General features: G+C 39.7%; 1 protein-coding gene across 2 annotated transcripts in view; it reads right to left on the bottom strand.

Moving 5' to 3' along the window:
- The window catches only part of LOC113528252 (dynein axonemal assembly factor 5), a 61,112-nt gene that overhangs the window by 31,893 nt on the left and 4,723 nt on the right, over nucleotides 1-24,496 (bottom strand). The window contains exons 2-7 of one of the 2 annotated variants that reach the window (XM_053239286.1): nucleotides 23,909-24,093; nucleotides 23,103-23,227; nucleotides 22,875-22,993; nucleotides 14,252-14,484; nucleotides 10,742-10,924; nucleotides 1,641-1,784 (exon numbers count right to left, since the gene is read on the bottom strand). In XM_053239286.1, coding sequence (XP_053095261.1) covers nucleotides 1,641-1,784; nucleotides 10,742-10,924; nucleotides 14,252-14,484; nucleotides 22,875-22,993; nucleotides 23,103-23,227; nucleotides 23,909-24,093 — 989 coding nt within the window. Of the gene's footprint in view, nucleotides 1-1,640; nucleotides 1,785-10,693; nucleotides 10,925-14,251; nucleotides 14,485-22,874; nucleotides 22,994-23,102; nucleotides 23,228-23,908; nucleotides 24,094-24,496 lie in introns of both variants that reach the window. The other variant, XM_026916697.3, reaches the window with a different exon arrangement.

The following is a 24,496-nucleotide window of genomic DNA, read 5'->3' on the forward strand; positions in this document are numbered from 1 at the left end:
AAACCATTCCTGTTTTGGGGGTCGTCTCATTGTTGCCCATCCAGTGCACTTGTTGTTAATTTCATTAACACCAAATCAGCTGAAACTGATTAACAACCCCCTCTGCTACTTAACTGACCAGATCAATATCCCAGGAGTTTAACTGACTTGATGCTATACTCTGATTAAAAAGTGTTCCTTTAATTTTTTTGAGCAGTGTATTAATATTACTGCTGCTAATAACATTTTATTTTTATTTGTTTTAACTAGATTGAAATGTATTTAAAGAAGCACCCAAATGTTACCCTGCAATGCATATTCTTAAATGTATGACATTTCTGCTTCTTTGCAGCTGAACCAGGATCATACAGTATGTCACTGTGACCTCAACATGTTCCTCATTGTCTCAATTAGGCTGTTAAGAATCACTTGCTTTTAGGTAAAAACTTTTAAGGGTCGACTATTTCACCATTGTCTGTTCAACCATGTGATAGTACAGTGACCATCTGCCGTTAGGTCTCGGTACCAGTCACTTTGAGTTCTGCAGGCAAGAGGAAATTTGATCTTTGAAATTGAGTAAAGTAGTATCTGACTGGGTAAATTTTAATTTCTGTCTTGAATAGAGTGTATATGACTAACAGAAATTTTTAATTCTGTAACTGAATAATGTATCTGGATTTTCTGTGCATGTGAGACCACCTAGAGAGTCCATCCCTCAAACAAACGCCCAGGATTAGCATTACACAGCTTTGTACTTTGCTAGCTGTCTAATTTTCTTCTCAGATAAAATGAATCTCAAAGAGAATTGGGAACTATTAAGCAAACTACATGAATCCCATTTTAAGTCTCGCTATTTTTAAAAAAAAAACCCAAACAAACAAACAAAAAAAAAAAAAAAAACACGACCACTGTAGCTGTTATTTGCTAGAAAACAATGATTCCTATGACTATATGAATTTGAGGCTAACAGTAGCTAGCTTTTAAGTGCACAAACATGAATTGGTTGGGAAACCCCCCCCCCCCCCCCTAAGCTAAGCTGAGTAAGACTGTATCAATTATTACGGAATCCTTAGAGGGACCATACTTTCAAATTTTGTGACAAAACTCAGTGTTTACCTTGTCAAATGATGGCGACCAAAAAAATCGAAAGTGGGAAATGTTAAATAGTTCTTGAGGCTTTTTTTCTTTGGGAGGACCCAAAAAATAAGGAGCAAAAAGAATTTTCACAATAAGACGTATGGTATTTGAGATACGAGCCAAAAAGTAAAATGATTCACTACAGCACCACCATTAGGATTTTTTTGAAATAAGAAAGTTATGTAGTTTCTGCTGAAGAGCATATGTTTTTGGCCGTTTCTGACACTAGCAGACAGTGACAGCACTGCATAGACCCAATATATAAAGAAGCATTTCCCACATTACTTTAAGACATTTGAGCGTAAACGCTGTGTACTGTACAACGTCCATACAGCAGTCTATTGCATTCCAAAAAAAAAAAAATCAGATGAAAGGATTGAGGAAAAAACAGTTAATGGTCAAATCACAACAAAGGAAAAAGAAAAAATATAAGGCTATCCTAAAGAAGATATTTATGGACCATAAACCCTGAGTTCATGGTAGTGAACAGGCAGGAAGGTATATGGTGTGTGTGTTTGCTCTACCTTAGTATGGATCTGTGGCTCTGTGGATACACACTGCATGGTCACTAGAACCTTTAGCAGTGGAAGACTGATGACGCCACAATCTTCCTCACACACCTCCAGAAGAACCTCCACACATGCCAGTAGCTGCTCAACATACACGGTCTGAGAAGAAGATGTGTGACAAAGATTTAAAAAAGACATGGGGTCTATTTTAGTGATCAGAGCATAAACCCAAGGCATAAAAATGATTTTATATATTTTTAATATTTATGTGACAGCAAGGTGGTAAACTGGTTGTAAACTGGCAAAGAGCAGTTTAATTATCAAAAGAAGTGGGATTAACATACATATACCCCAAACTGCCACCACAAAGTTGGAAGCATACAATTGTCTAGAATATCTTTGTATGCCATAGCATTATAGTTTCCCTTCACTGGAACTTAGGGGCCTTGAGTGGTCTGCACAGAGCCCTGATCTCAACCCCCCTGAACATCTTTGGAATGACACAAATCCCTATAGCCACAGAGTGGAGACATATCCCTATAGCCATGCTCCAAAATCTACCGGAAAGCCTTCCCAGAAGAGTGAAGGTTATTGCATAAAATGCATAAAATCATGCAGATACAGGCCAAGAGCTTCAGTCAGGCTGGTTTGGTTACTTCAGAAACTGCTGATCACCTGGGAATTTCACACACAACAGTCCCTAGAGTTTGCACAGAATGGTGCGAAAAACTAAAAAACATCCCGTGTGTGGAGTGTCTGCAGGCTGAAACACCTTGTTGATGAGAGAGATCAGAGGAGAATGACCAGACTTGTCTATGCTGACAGGAAGTCTACAGTAAATCAAACACTCTTTCCAACCATGCTGAGTAGAGAAGCATCTCAAAAAGCACAACACATCAAACCTTGAAGTAGCTGTACTACAACAGCAGAAGACCACATCAGGTTCCACTCCTCTCAGCCAAGAACAAGAATCTAAGGCTATTAGGTAGAGACTCACTGAAACTGAACAGTTGAAGATTGGAAAATTTATTTATTTATTTTTTTAAATCTTCAGCTGTCCAGTTTGGGTGAGGCTGTGCCCATGGTAGCCTCAGATTTCTGTTCTTGGCTGACAGGAGTGGAACCTAATCTTGAGCCCATCCACCTCAAGGTTTGATGTTTTGTGCATGCTGAGATGCTTTTCAGCTCACCACAGTTGAGAATGATTCTATGAGTTACTATATCCTTCCTGGCAGCTTGAACCAATCTGGCCATTTTCCTCTGACCTCTCTTATTACCAAGGCAGTTTCACACACAGAACTGCCCCTGACTCAGCGTTTTTTTGTACCATTCTGTGTAAACTCTAGAGACTGTTGTGTGTGAAAATCCCAGGAGATCAGCAGTTTCTGAAATACTCAAACCAGCCCACCCGTCACCATTTTCCCCATTCTGATATTTGATGTGAAAATTAACCAAAGCTCTCTTGAAAATATATTTAAGTATATAAAATATATTAAAGACAGTGAGTACACACATGTATATATATATATATATATATATATATATATATATATATATATATATATATATATATATATATATATATATATACATACATATACATACACACACACACACATACATACACATACATATACATACACATATATATATGAGAGAGCGAGCGAGAGACAGAGTCAGGTCCATAAGTATTTGGACAGTGACAACATTTTCGTAATTTCAATGGATGTGAATTGACGCAATCAAGATGTGATTAAAGTGTAGACTTTCAGCTTTAATTCAAGAGGTTTAACAAAAATATTGTATTAACCGTTTAAGAATTACAGCGATTTTTACAGTAACTGGACAAACAACAATCATAAATATTAGGATTATATTTAATACTTGGATGCAAATCCTTTGCAGTCAATGACTGCCTGAAGTCTGGAACCCATAAACATAACCAAATGCTGAGTTTCATACCTTGACATGGTCTACCAGACCTTTAATGCAGCTGCCTTCAGTAGCTGCTTCTTTGTGTGTCTTTCTGCCTTCAGTTTTGTCTTTAGTAAGTGAAAAGCATGCTCAATTGGTTTGAGGTCAGGTGACTGACATGGCTATTTAAGAACATTCCATTACTTTGCCTTAAGAAGCTCTTGGGTTGCTTTCACAGTACTTTTTGGGTCATTAACCATCTGTACTGTGAAGCGCCGTCCTATCAGTTTTGCAGCATTTGACTGAATCTGGGCAGAAAGTATAATTCTATACACTTCAGAATTCATCCTTCATACTTCTACCAGCAGTCACATCATCAACAAACACCAGTGACCCAGTTCCACTAGCAGCCAAACATGTCCATGCCATAACATTTCCTCCACCATGTGTGACAGATGATGTGATGCTTTGGAACACAAGCCCTACCTTTCCTTCTCCATACTCTTCTCTTCCCATCATGCTGGTACAAATTAATCTTGTATCAGAACTGGGCAGGCTTTACTTAGAGTTTTTTTTAGCAAAGTCTAATCTGGGCTTTCTGTTATTGAGTGTTACCAGTAGTTTGCATCTTGGGGTAAACCATCTATATTTACATTCATGAAGGCGTCTCTTGATGGTAGACTTTGACAATGATACAGTGCCTTGCAAAAGTATTCATACCCACTGAACTTTTCCATTTTTTGTCACGTTACAACCACAAACAAAAATGTATTTTATTGGGATTTTATGTGATAGACCGACACAAAGTGGCACATAATTGTGAAGTGGAAGGGAAATGATACATGGTGTCCAAAATTTTTTACAAATAAATATCTGAAAAGTGTGGCATGCATTTGTATTCAGCCCCCCTGAGTCAATACTTCGTAGAATCACCTCTCTACCAGCTTTGCACATCTAGAGAGTGAAATTTTCACCCATTCTTCTTTGCAAAATAGCTCAAGCTCAGTCAGATTGGATGGAGAGCATCTGTGAACAGCAATTTTCAAGTCTCGCCACAGATTCTCAATTGGATTTAGGTCTGGACTTTGACTGGGCCATTCTAACACATGAATATGCTTTGATCTAAACCATTCCATTGTAGTTCTGGCTGTATGTTTAGGGTCGTTGTCCTGCTGGAAGGTGACCCTCCACCCCAGTCTCAAGTCTTTTGCAGACTCTAACAGGTTTTCATCTAAGATTGCCCTGTATTTGGCTCCATCCATCTTCCCATCAACTCTGACCAGCTTCCCTGTCCCTGCTGAAGAAAATCATCCCCACAACTTGATGCTGCCACCATCATGTTTCACGGTGGGGATGGTGTGCTCAGGGTGATGTGCAGTGTTAGGTTTCCGCCACGCATAGCATTTTGCATTTAGGCCAAAAACTTAAATTTTGGTCTCATCTGACAAGAGCACCTTCTTCCACATGTTTGCTGTGTCCCCCACTTGTCGCAAACTTCAAACAGGACTTCTTACGGCTTTCTTTCAACAATGGCTTTCCTTCTTGCCACTCTTCCATAAAGGCCAGATTTGTGGAGTGCACGACTAATAGTTGTCCTGTGGACAGATTCTCCCACCTAAGCTGTGGATCTCTGCAGCTCCTCCAGAGTTACCATGGGCCTGTTGGCGGCTTCACTGATTAATGCTCTCCTTGCCCTACCTGTCAGTTTAGGTGGACGGCCATGTCTTGGTAGGTTTGCAGTTTTGCCATTCTCTTTCCATTTTCAGATGATGGATCGTACAGTGAGATGTTCAAGGCTTGGGATATTGTTTTATAACCTAACCCTGCTTTAAACTTCTCCACAACCTTATCCCTGACCTGTCCGGTGTGTTCCTTGGTCTTCATGCTGTTTGTTCACTAATGTTCTCTAACAAACCTCTGAGGGCTTCAGAGAACAGCTGTATTTATACTGAGATTAAATTACACACAGGTGGACTCTATTTACTAATTAGGTGACTTCTGAAGGCAGTTGGTTTTAGTTAGGGGTATCAGAGTAAAGGGGGCTGAATACAAATGCACGTCACACTTTTCAGATATTTATTTGTAAAAAATTTTGGACACCATTTATCATTTTCCTTCCACTTCACAATTATGTGCCACTTTGTGTTGGTCTATCACATAAAATCCCAATAAAATACATTTTTGTTTGTGGTTGTAAAGTGACAAATGTGGAAAAGTTCAGTGGGTACGAATACTTTTGCAAGGCACTGTACGCCTACCTCCTCCAGAGTGTTCTTGACTTGTCTAGATGTTGTGAAGAGGTTTTCTTCAACAAGGAAAGAATTCTGCAATCATCCACTGTTCCGTGGCCTTCCAGGCCTTTTGGTGTTGCTTAGCTCGCCAGTGCATTCCTCCTTTTTAAGAAATATATCAAATTGTTGACTCCTAAAGTTTCTGCTATCTCTCTTTTAGGTCTGTTTTGTTTTTTCAGCCTAACAATGGCCTCCTTCACTTGCATCGACACCTCTTTGGACCACATATTGAGAGTTCCCTTGATCAGCTACCAAATGCAAATTTGATGCTTGGAATCAATTCCAGACCTTTACAGCAGAAGACCACATCAGGTTCCAGTCCTGTCATCCAAGAACAGGAATCTGAGGCTATCATGGGCACAGCCTCACCCAAACTGGACAGTTGAAGATTAGAAAAAACAAATCACATCGTCCAGTCTTCAACGGTTTCTGTCAGCCTCAGATTCTTGTTCTAGGCTTACAGGACTGGAACCTGATGTGGTCTTCTGCTGCTGTAGTGCATCTACCTCAAGGTTTGATGTGTTGTGAGTTCAGAGATGTGATAAACAAAATTGGTGGGAAGGTTGTTAAGACTGTCCACTATCACTGTGCCAAACTTCATAAAAAGCATTTTATGGGCTGCCATAGAATATGGAAATATAATAATAAGTAGATAGTGAAGTTCCTGCAGAAACTTTGAGTGTGTTGCGAAGCAAATCTTCACCATTGGCTTATAGGGAAGAAATGGAGGTTGTTATGTCTAGGTGTTAAAAGGCAATAAAGTGTAAGTGGCCACTAAATTTGGTTTGTGCATGCTATGTTTCAAATGTTAGAGCATACAGGATTTGAAAAATTTATCTGAGTATGTGTGCATAATGTTCATTGTCTTTCACACATCAACCTGCATGTTCCAAAAGGAACCACTTGTTACATATGCTCAATTCTCATATGCTACTGTACACTCTGAATCCTACAGATTACTTACCCAATTTTATTATTAACTAGAACTTAAATTTTCTGAAGAAAATGTGAGTGGTGCTTGCCCGTGCAAAATTTGACAGCGACATGCAGCTGCACATGGCGGTCAGTAGGGAGAGCTACATGTGTGAACGTGTTTAGTGAAGCATAATGAATTTGATCTATATCAGTAGCCGTAATGATTGTATTTAACTCAAGTTTTTAAATATAATAGGCTTAATGGCAGTCCACTCGTGTGCACGTGATGTCATTTGAATAACCATAATGCAGTTCTCCTAAAATCCAAGCGTTTTAATTTATCACATCTATTTTGCGGTAGTTTTGTGATTCCACTTATTTTGAGACGATGTGCACATGACGTCACTAAAATACCCATAACACAATTCTCCTCAGTCAGCCAAACGTTTTGATATGTCATATGTTTATGTACCAGTAGTTTTGTGATTCCACTTATTTTGGGGGTTAACATGCATGTTATATGCATGTGACATGCACATGATGTCACTAAAATAGCCATAACACAATTCTCCTCAGTCGGCCAAGCGTTTTGATATGTCATATGTCATTTATGTATCAGTAGTTTTGTGGTTACAGTCAGTTTTGTAGTGACATGAATGTGACACCATGTGACCCATAATGCAATTCTACACACTGAGTCAAGATTTTTGTCATCCCCCATAATGCACTTCTCCTCACTGAGCTGAACGTTTTGATGTATGACATGGCTGCAGTAGTTTGGTGATCACATTCAGTTTATGGCCTGTGGTTCTGCTACTGGTTTCTTAATGAATGTGTGTGAGGGAAATTTGATCAGGAATTTCACATGACATGTATGTGGGAAAGGCACAAAGTGATCTGAGGTATGATCTGTGTCTGTGAGTCAAACGGTGCGGACTAGTTAGGTGCTGAAGATTTCCTATGGAGATAACAAATCTGCAGTGTCCCTCTTTGCTCCTCTAGACTCATTTTACATTAATGTGTATTGCTAATCCCAACGGGAAATTCCATGCGACATGAACATGGGATCAATTCCCAAATGGGATTTCTTGATTCTTTTGACCAAGCCGAACACTTAGACATGTCAGTCATGTCTGTGTCACTGATGATGCACTGAAAAGTGCACATGGTAACGCAGAAAAAAGTAATAGTGCATGTGTCTCAATGGGGCCGTGCGTTTTGAGGTATGTTTCTTAATGGTGGGACAAAAACTGAGGGACTAGTTATGCACCAAAAAAGTGTCTGGAAACTAGAAGAAGAAGAAGAAGAAGCAGTACACACAATTATAATAGTGATGCTTGCATTGCATAGCATCATTAATAAAAAAAATTTGAGAAGAATTAGTGTGTTGCTTCTGCAATTTCTATCTTTGTGGCAATTAGAGGATAGGGGGTAGTGCCCATAAACCTGCGATGTGTGTGTGTATGTGTGAGAGAGAGAGAGAGAGAGAGAGAGAGATTGGCCCTCTTAACTGACAAACAGTCTGTTTTTTTTTTTACTTTAGTTTTAAAAACTATAAATGTTATCAAAACTAAAAATACATTTGTATTCTTTGCAAGTGTTGAGGAAGAAGCACTTGAAAAATATGAGAAATAACAATACAGTGCTTTTCAATGTTGAAGAAAAAAGGTTAAATAAATAAATAAATAAAGAGCAGTACTATGGTGTTCCAGGTCGTTGCTAGGTTTTGGGGCAATTAGAGGTCAGGGTGGTATTTATATTTCTGTTTGGAGCAATTAAAAGTCACAGGGCTACGTATTTTTCAGTTTAGGTGTATACCTATTTTGGTTTTTGGGTGTATTTAGCAATCATGGGGGTATTTATGGGTTTTGGGGCATTTAGCAGTCATTGGGGTATTTTATATGTAAGTTTTGGGGGAAATTAACTTTTTTAAAATTTATTTTGGGTGGTTTGTGTCAAAAAGCAGCCAGGGGTATTTATTGGGGGTATTTAGCAGTAATTGGTATTTATGGTGTTAGGGGAATTTAGCATTCATTAGGGGATTTATTTTTTGGGTTTGGGGCATTTAGCAGTAGGGAGTATTTATTTTTGAACACTGCATTCCAGATTTACATTTAGACAGCTCTTTTCTGTTGTAATAATGTCCACTCTTCTGAGAAGCATTTCTAGGGATTTGCTCATTCAGCCACAACACCATTACTGAGGTCATGCATGATGTCGGCTGAGGTGGCGTGGGGCGCAGTCGGTGTTCCAATTCATCCCAAAGGTCTTCAGTGGGATTGAGGTCAGGGCTTTGTGCAAGCTACTTGAGTTCTTCCACTCCAACCTTGGCAAAACATGCCTTCATGGACTTTGCTTTGTGCACAGGGCATTGTCATGCTAGAACAGGTTTGAGGCCAGGCCCTTAGTTCCAATGAAGAGAAACTGGTGTATGTGTTGTATATTTGGGCTTTGAGGCAATTAGATGTCAAGGAGGTATATATTCTTGGGTTTTGTGACAATTAGCAGGCAGGGTGGTACTGTATTTATGCATGTGAGTGAATAGACAGGATTAATATTGAGAAAAAATGCCTATCTGTGCAGACCTGCACAGTGTTTGTGAAATTTGCCTTTTGTGACATCATGGAACAGTTAACTGACAAACAGCCTGTTTGTGTACTTTTAATGAGTGTCTACTACAAAGTTCATATTTTAACTTAAATAATTAAAAAACAACAAATGTTATCAAAACCAAAATATAAGATCTTTGAAATTTAGTTCGAGTCTGTACATAAAAGTAGTTCTGCGGTCTATGTTAATCGCAGAAAAGTGTGGATGAAGAAGGAGAAGATGACAAAGAAAAAGTATGAGAATTAATACAGTGCTTTTAAAGCATTGTAATAACAATAAAGTGCTTTTCAAGCACTGTAATTATTTGTACTGAAATTGTCACATAAAATTCCATAATCGTCGCAAGCATACATATTAGTAAATATAAATTTGTTTACAGATGTGGAAATGTGGAAATGGCAGTGCAGTGGGTCCCTCATGATTGACTTTGAGAACCTGCAGTCTGATATTTTTTACTAACTTCTTAACACTCATGGTAAAACTAGCTAAACTATCAATCCAAATAAAAAGAGTGATGTTTGGCAGGATTGGCAATGTTTTCAGGGCCCTAGACTGACATGGGACTCATGTAACTCAACAAAAAAGTCTTGGAAGTTAGCGGATTTTACTTTCATGCAGGCTGGGTGGAGAGAGTTGCAGGTTATTTATGTCAGCAAACAATCCAAAACATGAAGCATGGTCAAGGTCAAAAACAGGCAGAGATTACAGGCAATCAACAAACAGAATAGACTAGCGAAGACAGCAAAAATAGCCAACAAAGTCAAAACCAGAATAGCTAGAACAAAGACAACGCCTTGGTAAGTCCAGCAATGGTACACTGAGCGTTACTTTGTATTGAGTGAGTGTTTGTGAGTCCTTTATATAGTGATCGGTGTGATTGGAGACAGGTGTGCATAATCAGCAATCTGGTGACTGTAAACAAGACCATGGCCGTGTGTGTTTGGAAGTTTAGTCTGTGGCAGCCATGTTTGTAGGCTGCAGTGTGTTCTGGGAAATAGTCTGATGCCAAATCTGGCACTGACATGACACATTCATTAACATGGGAGCTATTGGTTCTGGTGGGTTTCTCATTAATTTATCTTCAATAAATCCTTTACTGTGGACACTGTGGTTTAAATATACTTTCATATTTTGGAAACTAGAACCAACTTAGGTCATTAAACAATTTCACCAGCAAATATGCGGGGACAGGTGAATTAGGTCAAACTTTCTGTGGGAATGGGCAGGACTGTTAAAGCGTGTCTGCCTGTGTAGGCAGGGGTGTAATTAAAAATTTGTCCTGCACAATTGTCTAGATCAATAGATCAGCATTATTCAAGTCATTATTCATTGTTTTACCTGCTGAGACTCCTGACAGACATCAGAATGGGCAAGTATTTGTCCAACCTGGAGAAGTTGTGGACCCAGCACCTTCCTGTTGCTCCCCTTCATCATTGCCGCTAACACCATCAGAGGAGCCCAAGGAGAAGAACTGGAGCAGGAGGAAGAGTTCTTCACATGAGCCAGTAATAGCTTGATATAGACCTCTGGGCTAACAAACACCCCTAGAAGCCTGGCTGACTCCAAACCCTGGGGGGGGGGGTTTTAGAGTAAAAGTAAGAATCATTAATTTTAATATTTATACACATTTCCTGTTAGTAGTGTCAAGTGCATCTATTCAATACTTGCACTAATTGGATGTGACTATAAATTACTCATATATGCTCACGCAGTATATAAAATTTATGAACAAAATAATCTGATATCTGCAAAAAAACTGAGAAGAAACTTTCATGCACTTAAGTAATCTGGGCCTACAGAAATCACTCGATTATCAGATTTATTTTAGTAGTATCAATACAAATAGCAAAGCTATTACTTCAGTTACCAGTGGCAAGGTGTCTTCCCTTTATTAGATAAAAAACTTTTAAGTAGTATATGTTATTTTCTTAACATATGCACAATACATTTTTTAATCCTTCACATTATATACATTTGTATGCAAAAGTTTGGGTAAACAGGCCAAATTATATATTTTGTTGATTTTTGAAGTAAAAATAAGTAAACAAAACCCCTACAGCACACTACTTAAATATAACTTAGACAAATGTACAGTTACTTTATATTTGATGGACATAAAAAACTGAAAAATAGGACTTGCTAGGCAGGACAAGAACAGTCATTAGGAATTGTCATCTGATGAAAATTCCAGAATATAATAAATTCTGTGACTCTTCAAACCTTGTGCTAACACTCAACAACCATGGGCTCCTCTAAGCAGCTGACCGAAGAGGTGATTGATGCCTACCGAAGCAGTGCCCAAGAATATCTCAGAACTAGAAGCATTCTGCAAGGAAAGGTGGGTGAAAATTCCTAAAACAAGTATAGATATAATCCAACCCAGCTAAAAAAAGAGTTTGCAAGCTGTGATATCAGCCAAAGAGGGTGTTAGCAGGTACTAACTTAATAAGGTGTTCAAACTTTTGCACATGCCACAATTACTAATTATTTTTTTCTATTTTTTTAAGTTCAAACATCAAATATAAGTAACTGTGCATTAATAGTTGCAGATTTTTTTTTTTTAAAAAATAGTTTGCTGCAGAGCTTATGTCTATTTTTTTTCACTTTCAAAAAATCAGCAACACGTGTAAGTTGGCCAAAACTTTTGCACACCACTGTATTTCTTTTTTTTTATCACTTGGTTGGAAGCACAATTGCCTTTGGTTATTGACTGAATGAGTTTACTCTTGATTAGGGGTATGCATTGCATTGTGACATGATGCATCACAATGCAAAAAATTTGATGATGTGCATCATGGAAATGTGCAATTCACATCATGGGAATGAGAATTCTTATTATGCATCTAATGCATTTGCACTGTTTGAACAGTGAGGTCCCAATCTGCACAACCCATAGAGTTAAAATATATAGCACATGTGCTGGGCCTGATAGCTCCGGATCACAATGATTGACACGCAATATAATTAAAATTTTTGGGAGAATTTATAAATTTGTTTATTTTTAAGATATGGTGAATATGTAATACATTTTATTTACAATATTAAACGTCTGTTCGTCGCAACTTATTTATTTAGTTTTAATTTATTTAGCAAATCAAATCGTGACCGGAGTGTATTGTTACACCCCTACTCTTGATTCATCTCTTATTTATTTATTTATTTATTTGGTAGATTCTATTGTTTCAAATTGCAAACAATAATAACCTTTGTTAAAGTACTATTTGGATCTAATATAAAGACACAATTTCCCTCTCTCCAATTATGTTTGCACACGTGTAGATGTGAAAAAGTAAGATATAAAAGTAAGTCTGGTTGCACTTACTCCTATCCTAATGAAGTGCTTTGAGCGACTAGGCACCCCCCCGCCCCCCCGACCCCTTTCAGTTTGCATATCGGTCCAACCGCTCGCATCCAGCACCATCACATTGAACACAGGGGCCCCTCGAGGATGTGTGCTGAGCCCCCTTCTCTTCACTCTGCTGACCCATGACTGCACACCATCACACAGCACCAATCTCTTCATTAAGTTTGCGGATGACACAACTGTGGTGGGTCTCATTAGCAACAAAGATGAGACAGACTACAGGAGCAAGGTGAGCCGCCTGGCCGGGTGGTGTAAAGACAACAATCTCTCTCTGAATGTGGGGAAGACTAAGGAGATTGTTGTCGACTTCAGGAGAGCGCACACTCAGCATGCTCCTCTGACTATCAACGATGCGACTGTGGAAAAAGAGTGAGCAGCACTAAGTTCCTGGGTGTCCACATCACAGAAAACCTCTCCTGGACTGACAATACTGCATCACTGGTCAAGAAATCACAGCAGCGTCTCTACTTCCAGCGCAAACTGAAGAGAGCCAGAGCCCTGGCCCCCATCATGTGCACCTTCTACAGAGGCACCATCGACAGCATTCTGACGAGCTGCATCACTGTTTGCTATGGCGCCTGCAACGCGTCCTGCCGAAAGACCCTCTAACGCATAGTGAGAGCAGCTGAGAAGATTGTTTGTGTCTCACTCCCCTCCCTCCAAGACATCTACAGCACCCGTCTGACTCGAAAAGCCCTCTGCAGTGCGGGTGATCCCGCCCACCCGACACACAGCTTCTTCAGTCTGCTGCCATCAGGGAGAAGACTGCGGAGTCTTCAGGCCAGGACCAGTAGACTGAAGGACAGCTTCATCCACCAGGCTGTCAGGAAGCTCAACTCTCTCCCGGCTCTGCCTCCCCTCCCCTCTTCTGCACCATGCACTGACAACCTCTGACCCTCTGACATTTTTAAATCCTTTTTTTGTGTGTGTTATCTGTTTGCACCTAGGGTCTGAGAGTAACATAATTTCAATTCTCTGTATGTGCTGAACATGTGGCAGAATTGACAATAAAGCAGACTTTGACTTTTGACTTTGACTTTGATATCAGTCAGCTTATACACGCGCTCAGTAAAATTACTATTAGACTAAAATCTATATGTCTTTATCAGGCTTTCTGAATCCTAGAAAACATTTAAAATGTTTTAAAATTCAGCAAAATTTGCAAGGGTACCATAATAAAGTTGTGTGTCAAAAGATACTCACACCAGGGTTGATCGACACATTTTGCAGCAATGATTTTTTTGCAGCTCTAATTCCTCCTATCTTGTTGTAGGCTCATTTTAATGATAAAATAATGATTTATTTTGATTCACAAAAGACAGAAAAGACATGGTAATGTAGCCCTTTTTCTGATTACACCTGAAGAGACCGTCTTTGGCTACAAACTATTCCATAATTGATAAACATTGCTCTCAGAATTTACAGTACATAGAGTAAAAATAAGAATGCTTTTATTTATGCTGAATTCAAAAATAACCTTCAAAGTACCTGCAGTATCAATCCAAGGACAAGGATAAGCAAGAATAGCTTACGTTTGTTCTAACGTCTTGTTCTGAGTCAGTGCAGGCATGGTAGAGAGTTGTGAGCAGTTGCTGCAGGTGTTGTGTGCAGTGGTCTTCGGCATGCAGCAGGAGAACCTGAAGTAGCTGCATTGTCTTCACTCTTGTCTGCACTAGCCAGTCACTAGCATCACGACTCAAGGCCGGCATTAGCTTAGACAAGTTCCTCACCACCAGCTCTCTGCAGCCCAGCCCTGGACGATCCACTGGGAGGAGAAATAAGGAGAAGAGTAAATAGATTAGTGACCAAAAAGAGAGTTTTTACCATGTCAAGGTTCCTCTACAACTAAAAATGATGAGTGGTCTGCCCAGCCAATTTCTTGTATTTCCCAGCTTGGGAACACACGCACTCACGCGCACACACACGCACACACATACGTTGCATTCACTTTCTGTTGTAATAGTTCATCCACAGAATATCTGATGACAAACTAAAAAGTGAGTGTGGCAGTGGGGGCATGGACGAGTATCGGCTGTGGACGATGAGGAGGTGGGTTGAACCGGCAGTAAGGCATGATGAATGTTACACAAGTGTGAACACGGCAACTTTACCTATGTCTACTTTGTTTTGCCCTTTCAGAGAGAATGCTGTAAGTCAGACAGAGACAGAGCTGACAAACACAACACGCTCACACTGAACTTAATCTTGAGCACAGCAGGCTGTGAGCGGTTTAGAATTTTGAGTTTTATTTGTGTAACATGCAAACTGAAAAATACTCATGCTGACGGCTTCCTTTTATTCAACACTGGATTTAACCAAGGGGTATTGGCAGATTCCTTTGGCTCCAATATCCTGAGGCCTTTTCCACTCTATTTAGGGTACACCAATTTGTCACCCTTCCATTTGGTTTGGAGGCTCAGCAATGTTTCAACATCTCATGGACAAAATACTCCGCCCCCACAGTGCAGATGCTGCTTATAGTGATGATTGGCAGCAGCATTTACACCATATGATAGCTGTCATGAGTTCCTTGAGAGGAGTCTGCACTTCCACTGCCATAGGCAGGTGTGTCCCCAAATTGATAAAGAGTGCAGCAATTGCAGCCTGCCCAAGACCAAAAAGGGGGTGAAGCAGTTCTTGGGGCTGTCGATCTCACTTAATTCTTCAGATATCACAAGCCTGTTGACTGACCTAACTAAAAAGGAAGCACCAGCTTCAGTTCAGTAGATGGAGCTGTGTGAGCGGGCTTCTTGAATGGGGGCCCGCTGTCGCATTCCCTTGACTTTTTTCTCCCTTTTGTTCTGCAGACAGATGTGTCAGACAGGTGGCTGGGGACATTTTGGTTGGGGGGTGGAAGCACACCTCCAAATCAACAAAGGAATGGCTTCACCAAAACAAGATCAAGGTTTTGGAATGGACCAGCCAGAGTCCAGATCTAAGTCCAATCGAAAATCTGTGGGATGACCTGAAGAGGGCTGTGCACAGGTGATGCCCGGCCAATTTGACAGAATTAGAATGCTTTTGCAAGGAAGAATGGCAAAATATTGTAAAACCTAAAGGTGCTTCATTAAGTATTTGTTTATGGGTGTGCACACTTATGCAACCAGGTTATTGCTCATTTTTTATTTTATTAATTTTTTCCCCTAAATTGATTCTTATTGTTTTTCACTTTAATTTATAGGTTGCAATTTCACAAAAAAGGTAGAAATTGTTCTGACACGAATTATTACAGTTTCTTTTTTTTTTTTACATCACAAAACCTGCCATTTTAACAAGGGTGTATAAACATTTTAGATCCACTGTAGAAGAAATTGCTACAGAAAGTGGAAGACAAATCAATTTAAAAGATAACTCAAAAGTGGTAGCTGGTAAGGGTTAGGGGAAGGCTACATTTAGCTGAATAAGATGGGACTAGAATACAGGTGGACTGATCATCATTCTGTGAGGCCGACAGAGATTGCTAAATATATACACGTGTATATATATAAAAATAATGAAACTAAATGTTTCTACATTAAAAAATATATATAAAGAGTAGTAAACAGTAATAAATGAAACAAAGTCAATATTTGGTGTGACGATCCTTCATTTAAAAAAAAAAAAAAAAAAAAAAAGATAGTAGTCCCAGGTACAATTTGTGCAGTTTTATAACGAAATTAGCTGGTAGGTTTTACTGAGCATCTTGCAGAACCAGCCACAGTTCTTCTGGAGACTCTGACTGTCACACTTGCTTCTTATTTTCTGCAGCAAAAGCCAGCAGCCTTCTTTTTTTTTTGTCTGAAAAGTGGTCTCTTATGTAATATGCTGCTTTCTTTACTGACATACAAACATTTTTCTGTGACATTTAATTTGTTTGGAATTCTAAAATGTTTTTATACTGTTTTTGTACAATAATGTAGAAGTCATAATAAAAAATCTATAAAAGTTTGTACTAAAAAAAAAAAATAAATAAATAGGGTGCCTAAGACTTCTGCACAGTACTGTATGTGTGTTACATATACTGTATATGTAACCATTTAGTGACACCCACTCAAATTTATGATAATTTGCACACTATGCAAAATATATTTTTGCAAACTAGTCCCAGGACATTCCCAAAATTGGTGTCAAATTACACACCAGAGTCTAATCCTTAATAATTATCAAAACCATACTGAGATTTGCAAAAAATAGGGCCTCCACATGTAAATCAATCCTTGTAGGGCTGAGCTAGTAAACTTGAAAGGCATCTTCGAGCCACTGTTATAAGGAGGTGTGCAAAGTTTGGGGTATGGATATCGATAAGGGGCAGGAATTAAGTTCAATTACCCGTTTCTCCGGAACTGAATGTCCGACTGAGCTGAAATTTGGTGTGCTATATCATTCTGTGAATCTGTAACTGGATTTTAATTATTTAGTGGGTAATTAAAAAAGATAATTCCTGGCCACCATCAGCTAATTGAATTTCAGCAGACATTTCATACATTTATTCATATTTACAAATATTGAGCAAGCCTCACAAAAAAATTGCTATGTATATTCATCTATGGACCCTTTAATGTTCTATAAAACTTGGCAAGAACTGGCCACTGGGGTTGCTTGGACCCTGATGACCGGCCATCAGGGTCCAAGCAACCCCAGTGGCCAGTTCTTGCCAAGTTTTATAGAACATTAAAGGGTATTAAACATTAAAGGTATATTTCTTATCAGCATAGAAGTGAGTAAAAACTACATCCGCATCTGCCTTTTCTTTCACCATTGAGTATAGTATAATACACTCGCCATCCACTTTATTATGAGCACCTGTACACATGCACATGCAGTTATCTAATCATCCAATCATGTGCCTGCAGCGTATATATACACACAGTATATATATTGGTGTGTGTGTATGTATGTATGTACATTGTATGTATGTATGTACAGGGTCATGGGTGCCCAAGGCTCACTGATGCGTGTGGGGAGTGAAGGCTAGTCCGTCTGGTCTGATCCCACAAAAGAGCTATTGTCGCACAAATTGCTGAAAAGTTAAAGCTGGCTATGATAGAAAGGTGTCAGAACACACACTGCATCGTGTAGCCACAGACCTGTCAGAGTGCCCATGCTGACCTCGGTCCACTGACAAAAGTGCCTACAATGGACAGGTGAGCATCAGAACTGGATCACGGAGCAATGGAAGAAGGTGGCCTGGTCCGATAAATCACATTTTCTTTTACAGCATGTGGAAGGCTGGGTGTGTGTGCATCATTTACCTGGGGAAGAGATGGCACCAGCATGCACTACGGGAAGAACGCAATGTGGCGGAGGCAATGTGATGCTCTGGGCAATGTTCTGCTGGGAAACTTTGGGACCTGGCATTAATGTGGATGCTATTTTGACACATACCACCTACCTAAACATTGTTGCAGGCCAGGTACACGTTTGGTACATGGTACATGGTTCGAGGAACATGACAAAGAGTTCAAGGTGTTGATTTGGCCTCCAAATTCCCCAGATCTCAATCCAATCAAACATCTGTGTGGTGTGCTGGCCATCAAGTCTGATCCATGGAGGCCCCACCTTGCAACCTACAGGACTTAAAGGATCTGCCGTTAACGTCTTTGTGCCAGATACCACAGCACACATTCAGGGATCTAGTGGAGTTCATGCCTCGATGGGTCAGGGCTGTTTTGGCAGCATATATATGCATATATATGCTCAAAAAAAATTGAAAGGTCACTTTGAAAACACATCAGATCTCAATGGAGAAAAATATCATGCTGGATATCTATACTGATATGGACTGGGTAACGTGTTAGGAATGAAAGTTGATGTGTTCAAAGCAGGAAAAAAATGGGCAAGCGTAAGGATCTGAGCAACAAGCTGTGATGGCTAGATGAATGGGTCACAGCATCTCCAAAATGGCATGTTTAGTGGTGTGTTCCCGGTATGCAGAGATTACAAGGTAAGCCAACCAGTGAACTGCTGACAGGGTCATGGGCTTCCAAGGCTCATTGATGTGCGTGGGAAGTGAAGAGCTACTGTAGCACAAATTACTATAAAAGTTAATGCTGGCTATGACAAAAAGGTGTCAGAACACAGTGCATTCCAGCTTACTGCCGAAAGGGCCTACAAAACGCATGTGAGCATCAGAACTGGACCATGGATCAATGGAAGAAGGTGGCCTGGTTTTATGAATCACATTTTCTTTTACATCATGTGGATGGCTGGGTACAGCCATGGATATATGACACCAGCATGCACTATGGGAAGAAGGCAAGCTGGTGGACGCAGTGTGATGCTCTGGGCAATGTTCTGCTGGGAAACCTTGGGTCCTGGCATTCATGTGGATGTTACTTTGACATGTACCACCTGCCTAAATGACATGTACCACCTACCTAAATTGTTGCAGAGCAAGTACACCCCTTCATGGGAAAGGTGTACCCTAATGGCAGTGGCCATTCTTTCAGCAGGATAATGCACCCTGCTACAATGCAAAAATTGTTCAGGAATCGTTCGAGGAAAATGACAAAGTGTTCAAGGCGTTAAATTGGTGCTGTCAAAATTACCGCTGTAATTTTTGCGATTCATTTGAAATATTTAATGCATTAAAAAAATTAACGCAATCAACGCAGCTACATTTTGTTTTATTCCTGTGGCAGCTGACCTATGACTTGGGACAATGTGCGCTGCCAAACCGGACCATCCTGGTTAAAGATGGATAAGGACACGGAAGGAGCTTTAGGCGGAAAGTTTCACTTTAAAAAGTTGCCCGATGGATCTTTGGAGAAAACAAAATTTGCAAAGCCGAATTTAATTACCACAGAAGTAATTAGTCTTTAGCATATCACCATAAAGCAAAACACCCTACTGAAACTATCTCTATGGGGCCTCACCAATCTATATTACAGTAGTGTGGTACTCGTGGGTGAATAACGAAACCCGTAAGTGACAAGGTAACTAATGCTTTGGCTAATTGGACAGTTGAAAACTGCTGCCCAATTAACATAGTAGAAGATGAACTGGACTGAGAGAAATCATTTGAATTGCATTGAGAGACACCTCTTATAACCTGCCCTCAAGGGGAACAATCATGTAAAGAATACACACTTTGTATGAAGGCGAGAGGGCACGGAGGATGAACATGCTTGAGCAAGCAAAGCACGTCATTCTGACAGGGGACTACTGGACTTGCACTTCACTGATAAAGAATGGAATCTGCAAATCATTTGCACTAACTGTGAATAAAACAGAAGAGCGACATTATGCTGAGGCATGTGCTGATCATTTTCTGGATGTCACAAAAGAATGGAAAATCAAAGAAAAGTTAACCACACTTGGCAATGACAGTGCTCATAACATGTTTGAACACCAAATTGCACTTGGACAGAAGCAAGAATCACTCGTTCAGCACATTGCAACTAGACGGAATTCGACCCCAGAGATAGTCACGTGAATCCAGCAAAACAAATCTCCACTGACCACTACCCTGGCTCAGCAAAACAGCAATGTTGCCATGTTGACTGCACAGGAGCTTGCCAAAATGCAGGAACATACAGAAAGGTAGTGCGTGTCTTTGTGTAATTAATAACAATTTACTGACATGTTTAAAACATCTTATGCGTTCCATTGCAGATATGTGACTGAACTGCTGGGGGGGAGAGCAGTATGTCTCCTGTTCAGTGGTGTTGCCAGCCTTGTGCCACTTGATCAGAGTTATAGAGCCCTCAGACAATGATCCACTCTACCTCACATTCAAGACAACCTTACATGGCTGAAAATCTCTACTGCACTTAACCCCAGGTTCAAGGACCTGAAAGGACCAAAGGTGAAAGGAGTGAGGTGTGGGCTTCAGTTAGCAACCTGGTGATGGGAGACAGGCCTGCACAACAACCATCTGCAGAGACAACAGAGAAACAGCCACCAAAGAAGGAGAAGATGTCCGTCTTGTTGCTGGATTCTTCTGATGAGGATACAGATGAAGAGGAAGAGTCCATAGTCTGGACTGCTGCAAAGCAGAGCCCAAAATGAATATGTAGGGGTGTCCACTACAGTGGTGGTCAAAGAGAGAAGGAGCACATGCCAGGCTGGCACCCAATGCACGCAAGTACCTGTCAACTGTTTGTAGCAACAGTTTGGGAAGGCCCTCGTATGGGTGTTATGGTCAGGCGTCCACATACTTTTCGCCATATAGTGTATCTCTGGGATGTGACACATTTCATCTGGTGCTGCTAGAAATTCAATACAAAGGCTAAATGCATAGAATGAAGGTGGTAGTTAGACCTCCCCTTTCCCACTCAGTAATTTTTGTTATAAGTTGGCCGTGGTTTATTCAGTTATCAGCTGACTAGTGACTATGGTGGTGTGCGATCGGTGAAACAGTGAGCAATTTATGCACCCCTGGGGGCAGATGTGCTTCAGAGTACATTGTGCAGCATTGACCCTGACAGACAGCAGATGGGAGGGGGTTGCGTGCCTTGAGCAGGTGTGCCTGCCGTGCCTTTCCTTCCCTCCTGTGTCTCCTGAGCATCCTTTAATAATCCTTTTATCAAGACTTGGTGATAGAATGATAGATTGAATCAGGTAAGTCAGGAAACTCATGTACACTCTGTGAAGTTTATGAATTGCTTGGAATTAAAGTGATCTAAAAGAATGTATACCACCCAGGTTTGGGCTAGGCCTCTTAGTTTCAAGGAAGGGAACTTCTTAATGCTATAGCACAAAAAGGCATTATAGACAGCTGTTTGCTTCAAACTTTGTGGCAACAGTTTGGGTAAGGCTCACACATGGGTGTGATGGCTAGGTGTCCACATACTTTTGGTCATATAGTGTATCTGGACACCTGACCATCACAAATATCATATCACACATTCAAACCCCCCCCCCCCCCCTCCCCCCCTCTATTTTTTATGCTTTACAACTTTATCCGATCTGTATCTCCACCAAAATATACAATACATGTTAAATATATGTAATATATGTTGTTCTTCTTTCGGCTGCTCCCGTTAGGAGTCGCCACAGTGGATCATTGGTCCGCATATATTTGATCTGGCACAGTTTTTACGCCGAATGCCCTTCCTGACGCAACCCTCCCCAATTTTATCCGGGCTCGGGACCAGCACTGGGAGTGCACTGTCTTGTGCAACCCCAGTGCCTGGGGTTGGTTCCCTGGCTGGGAATTGAACCCGGGCTGTGCAGCGGTGATAGTGCTGAGGCCTAACCACTAGTCCTCCAGGGACCCTAAATATGTAATATATAATCTGAGTAAAAATTTTAAAAAAATGTTGATAAAAACTGGATAGCTTAATTGGTAGTTTTGATGTGTAACTAAATAAAAAAAAGATTGGAGACCATCTACTTTAAATACAAAATTGGAAATAATATTCCATATTAAGTAAGAGCTAGATAAAAATTTTATTAATCAATGAATTAAACTTAAATGTATTTTTCAAGAAAGCAAAATGGAGGAGGTTTAGATCGCTACACTCAATACTATTCGTAATAACAGACTTTTTAACATTATGCTTTTTATGATATGATAAAAGCTCATACTGCAAGGTTTGCATTTGTATGTTATAACAGTGGCATACATAACAATATATGAAAGTGGCGCATGCTGAAAAGTGCTTGCAGGGGAAAAGAAAGAAAAGGAAAATAAAAGAAGTACAAAGCTCCTTTAAAAAGTCACCCGTTTCCCAAGTCCTCCTTCCCCCGCAACACAAACACACACGCACACCAGGTTCAATGACCAGCGATAAAGCACTTTATCCACAGGCCTGCCTGCATCTGCATGTGAAGAAAGAGTAGTATAATTTTTTTATATCTTTTTTTAAGTCAACCAATGGCTTGAAAACCTGAAAAATCCAAATCTCATATAACTGAAGGTGAAAATAAAAAAAAAAAAAAAAAGTTTTAAAATGTAATTTGAAAAAAATGGACATATTAGTGAACTAGACATGTTTCTCACAATGCATCTAATTTATACAAATTTAACTAGGAAACAAACAAATAGCTTAAATGTTAAATAACTTCACAGGCAAAAACTGCACACACTGAGGTGACAAGAATATAAAAAGGTTTTTGCATCATGCAGTAAAGAAAACACACCTGAAATAACACTGCTGACTCAAACCTTAAATATGTGCCACATCATGGAGCATGCAATATGGATACTTATGATGTATTTGTTAAACTCACCTCCAGGAGGGTACTGCAAAGTTGAGGAAAGGAAGAAGTCCATTTTGTCCTTCAGATCATCTTCATTTTCTTTCTCCCACTGAGTACCAACTTGCCTCCAAAGCTCACATGCCAAAGCCCTGAACAAAGAAAATAAGACCCGCTTTTACAAATTGCTACACCAAACTTTAAAAGGTTATACATAATCATGATCAGAAATGGCATAATAATGTCATTGGTTAGTGATACTTTATCTCTGGGAGATCATCACTGAGGCTGCTCAGCAACAGTGGAATAAGCTTGTGGAAGTAAGAGTATCTGTCCCGGAGGTTGAGAAGCCAGTCACCAACAACCAAAGTCACAGCCTTCCTTACCTAGAAAAAGCCATGGCAAAGAACAGCAAGATGCATAGACTATTAAGAGGGTGCATCAACATCAGATTCTCACTATTTCCTTGAGTGAGAAATGGGACCCTGTTTCCATAATGCAAAGCACAATGTCCTATGGCAAGAGCTACTACAAATTGCAAAATCATAAGGGCATGTCCCAAGTAAATTGTAAAACTGTAGAAAACATAACACAGTACCATTTCAGGATAATCCTTTTACATATCACCTGCTAATTGCAAAGCAAAGGAAATAAACTATGTTTTATTCACCGTCTGATTATCATTGCAATTAAAAAGCTAGAATTTTTAGCTTTTGCTTCTCTTTGTAATTATTAATTTGTGATGGGATTGAGGCTTCCAGGGTTATCTGTTAATATTAGAGAGATCAAAACACCTATGCAATTATCAATCATTCCAGATTAATACACCGATACTCATCTGTATTTTTTTATTGGGGAAAAAAGAATTCTGTCCTTTTGACATGTTTTTACTCATAGTACCATACTTCAGTATTAAAATCTGGAGCTCCTACACAAAATGTGCAAAGGTTGGCAGGTCTGTAGTTCATAAATGGCATGATAATCAGCTGAGCTAGATCAGGTGTGTTAAATTAGGAAAAACACAAAATTATTAAATATGAGAACCTAGGCTAGAAAAATCGTCTTGCCTGGGGTGAGTTATCAAACAGTCTCTGTGCCATGTGAGAGAGCACATCATCCATGGTCTTCACTGTGCCATACTGGATAACAGCCCCAGAAGCCTCTATGATAGCCATTCGCACCCGTGAATGCTGGTGTGAGATAGTCTGCATCAAGGGCTTAACCAGGCACTCTGCTTGCATGTGGAAGTGGTCTATGTCAATTTTCAAAGAAAAAATAAATAACAAAACATTAAGTCAAAACAGAAAATGTCAGAAACAAGTAAAGTTTTACGCAGTTTTAACAGAAAAGAAAAGACAGAAAAAGAACCATGTCTATAAAGCATTGGGGATGGGGTGAGGCAACTGATTTTATTTTTGATCCAATACCAAGACTAATATCCCGATATTAATACTTTGAATTTTGTATCTACAGACAGGTCATTATTATTTGGACAGTTACATAATTTTCATAATTTTGCCTCAGTAGTGATTGAAATGTAGACTTTCAGCTTTAATTCAAGGGGTTTAACAAAAATATTGCATTAACCGTTTAGTAATTGCAGTATTTTATTTTTATTTATTTTTTTTTTAACATAGTCTCTCCATTTTCACAGG

This window comes from Pangasianodon hypophthalmus, chromosome 13 (assembly GCF_027358585.1).
Source record: "Pangasianodon hypophthalmus isolate fPanHyp1 chromosome 13, fPanHyp1.pri, whole genome shotgun sequence".
NCBI classification, from domain to species: Eukaryota; Metazoa; Chordata; class Actinopteri; order Siluriformes; family Pangasiidae; genus Pangasianodon; species Pangasianodon hypophthalmus.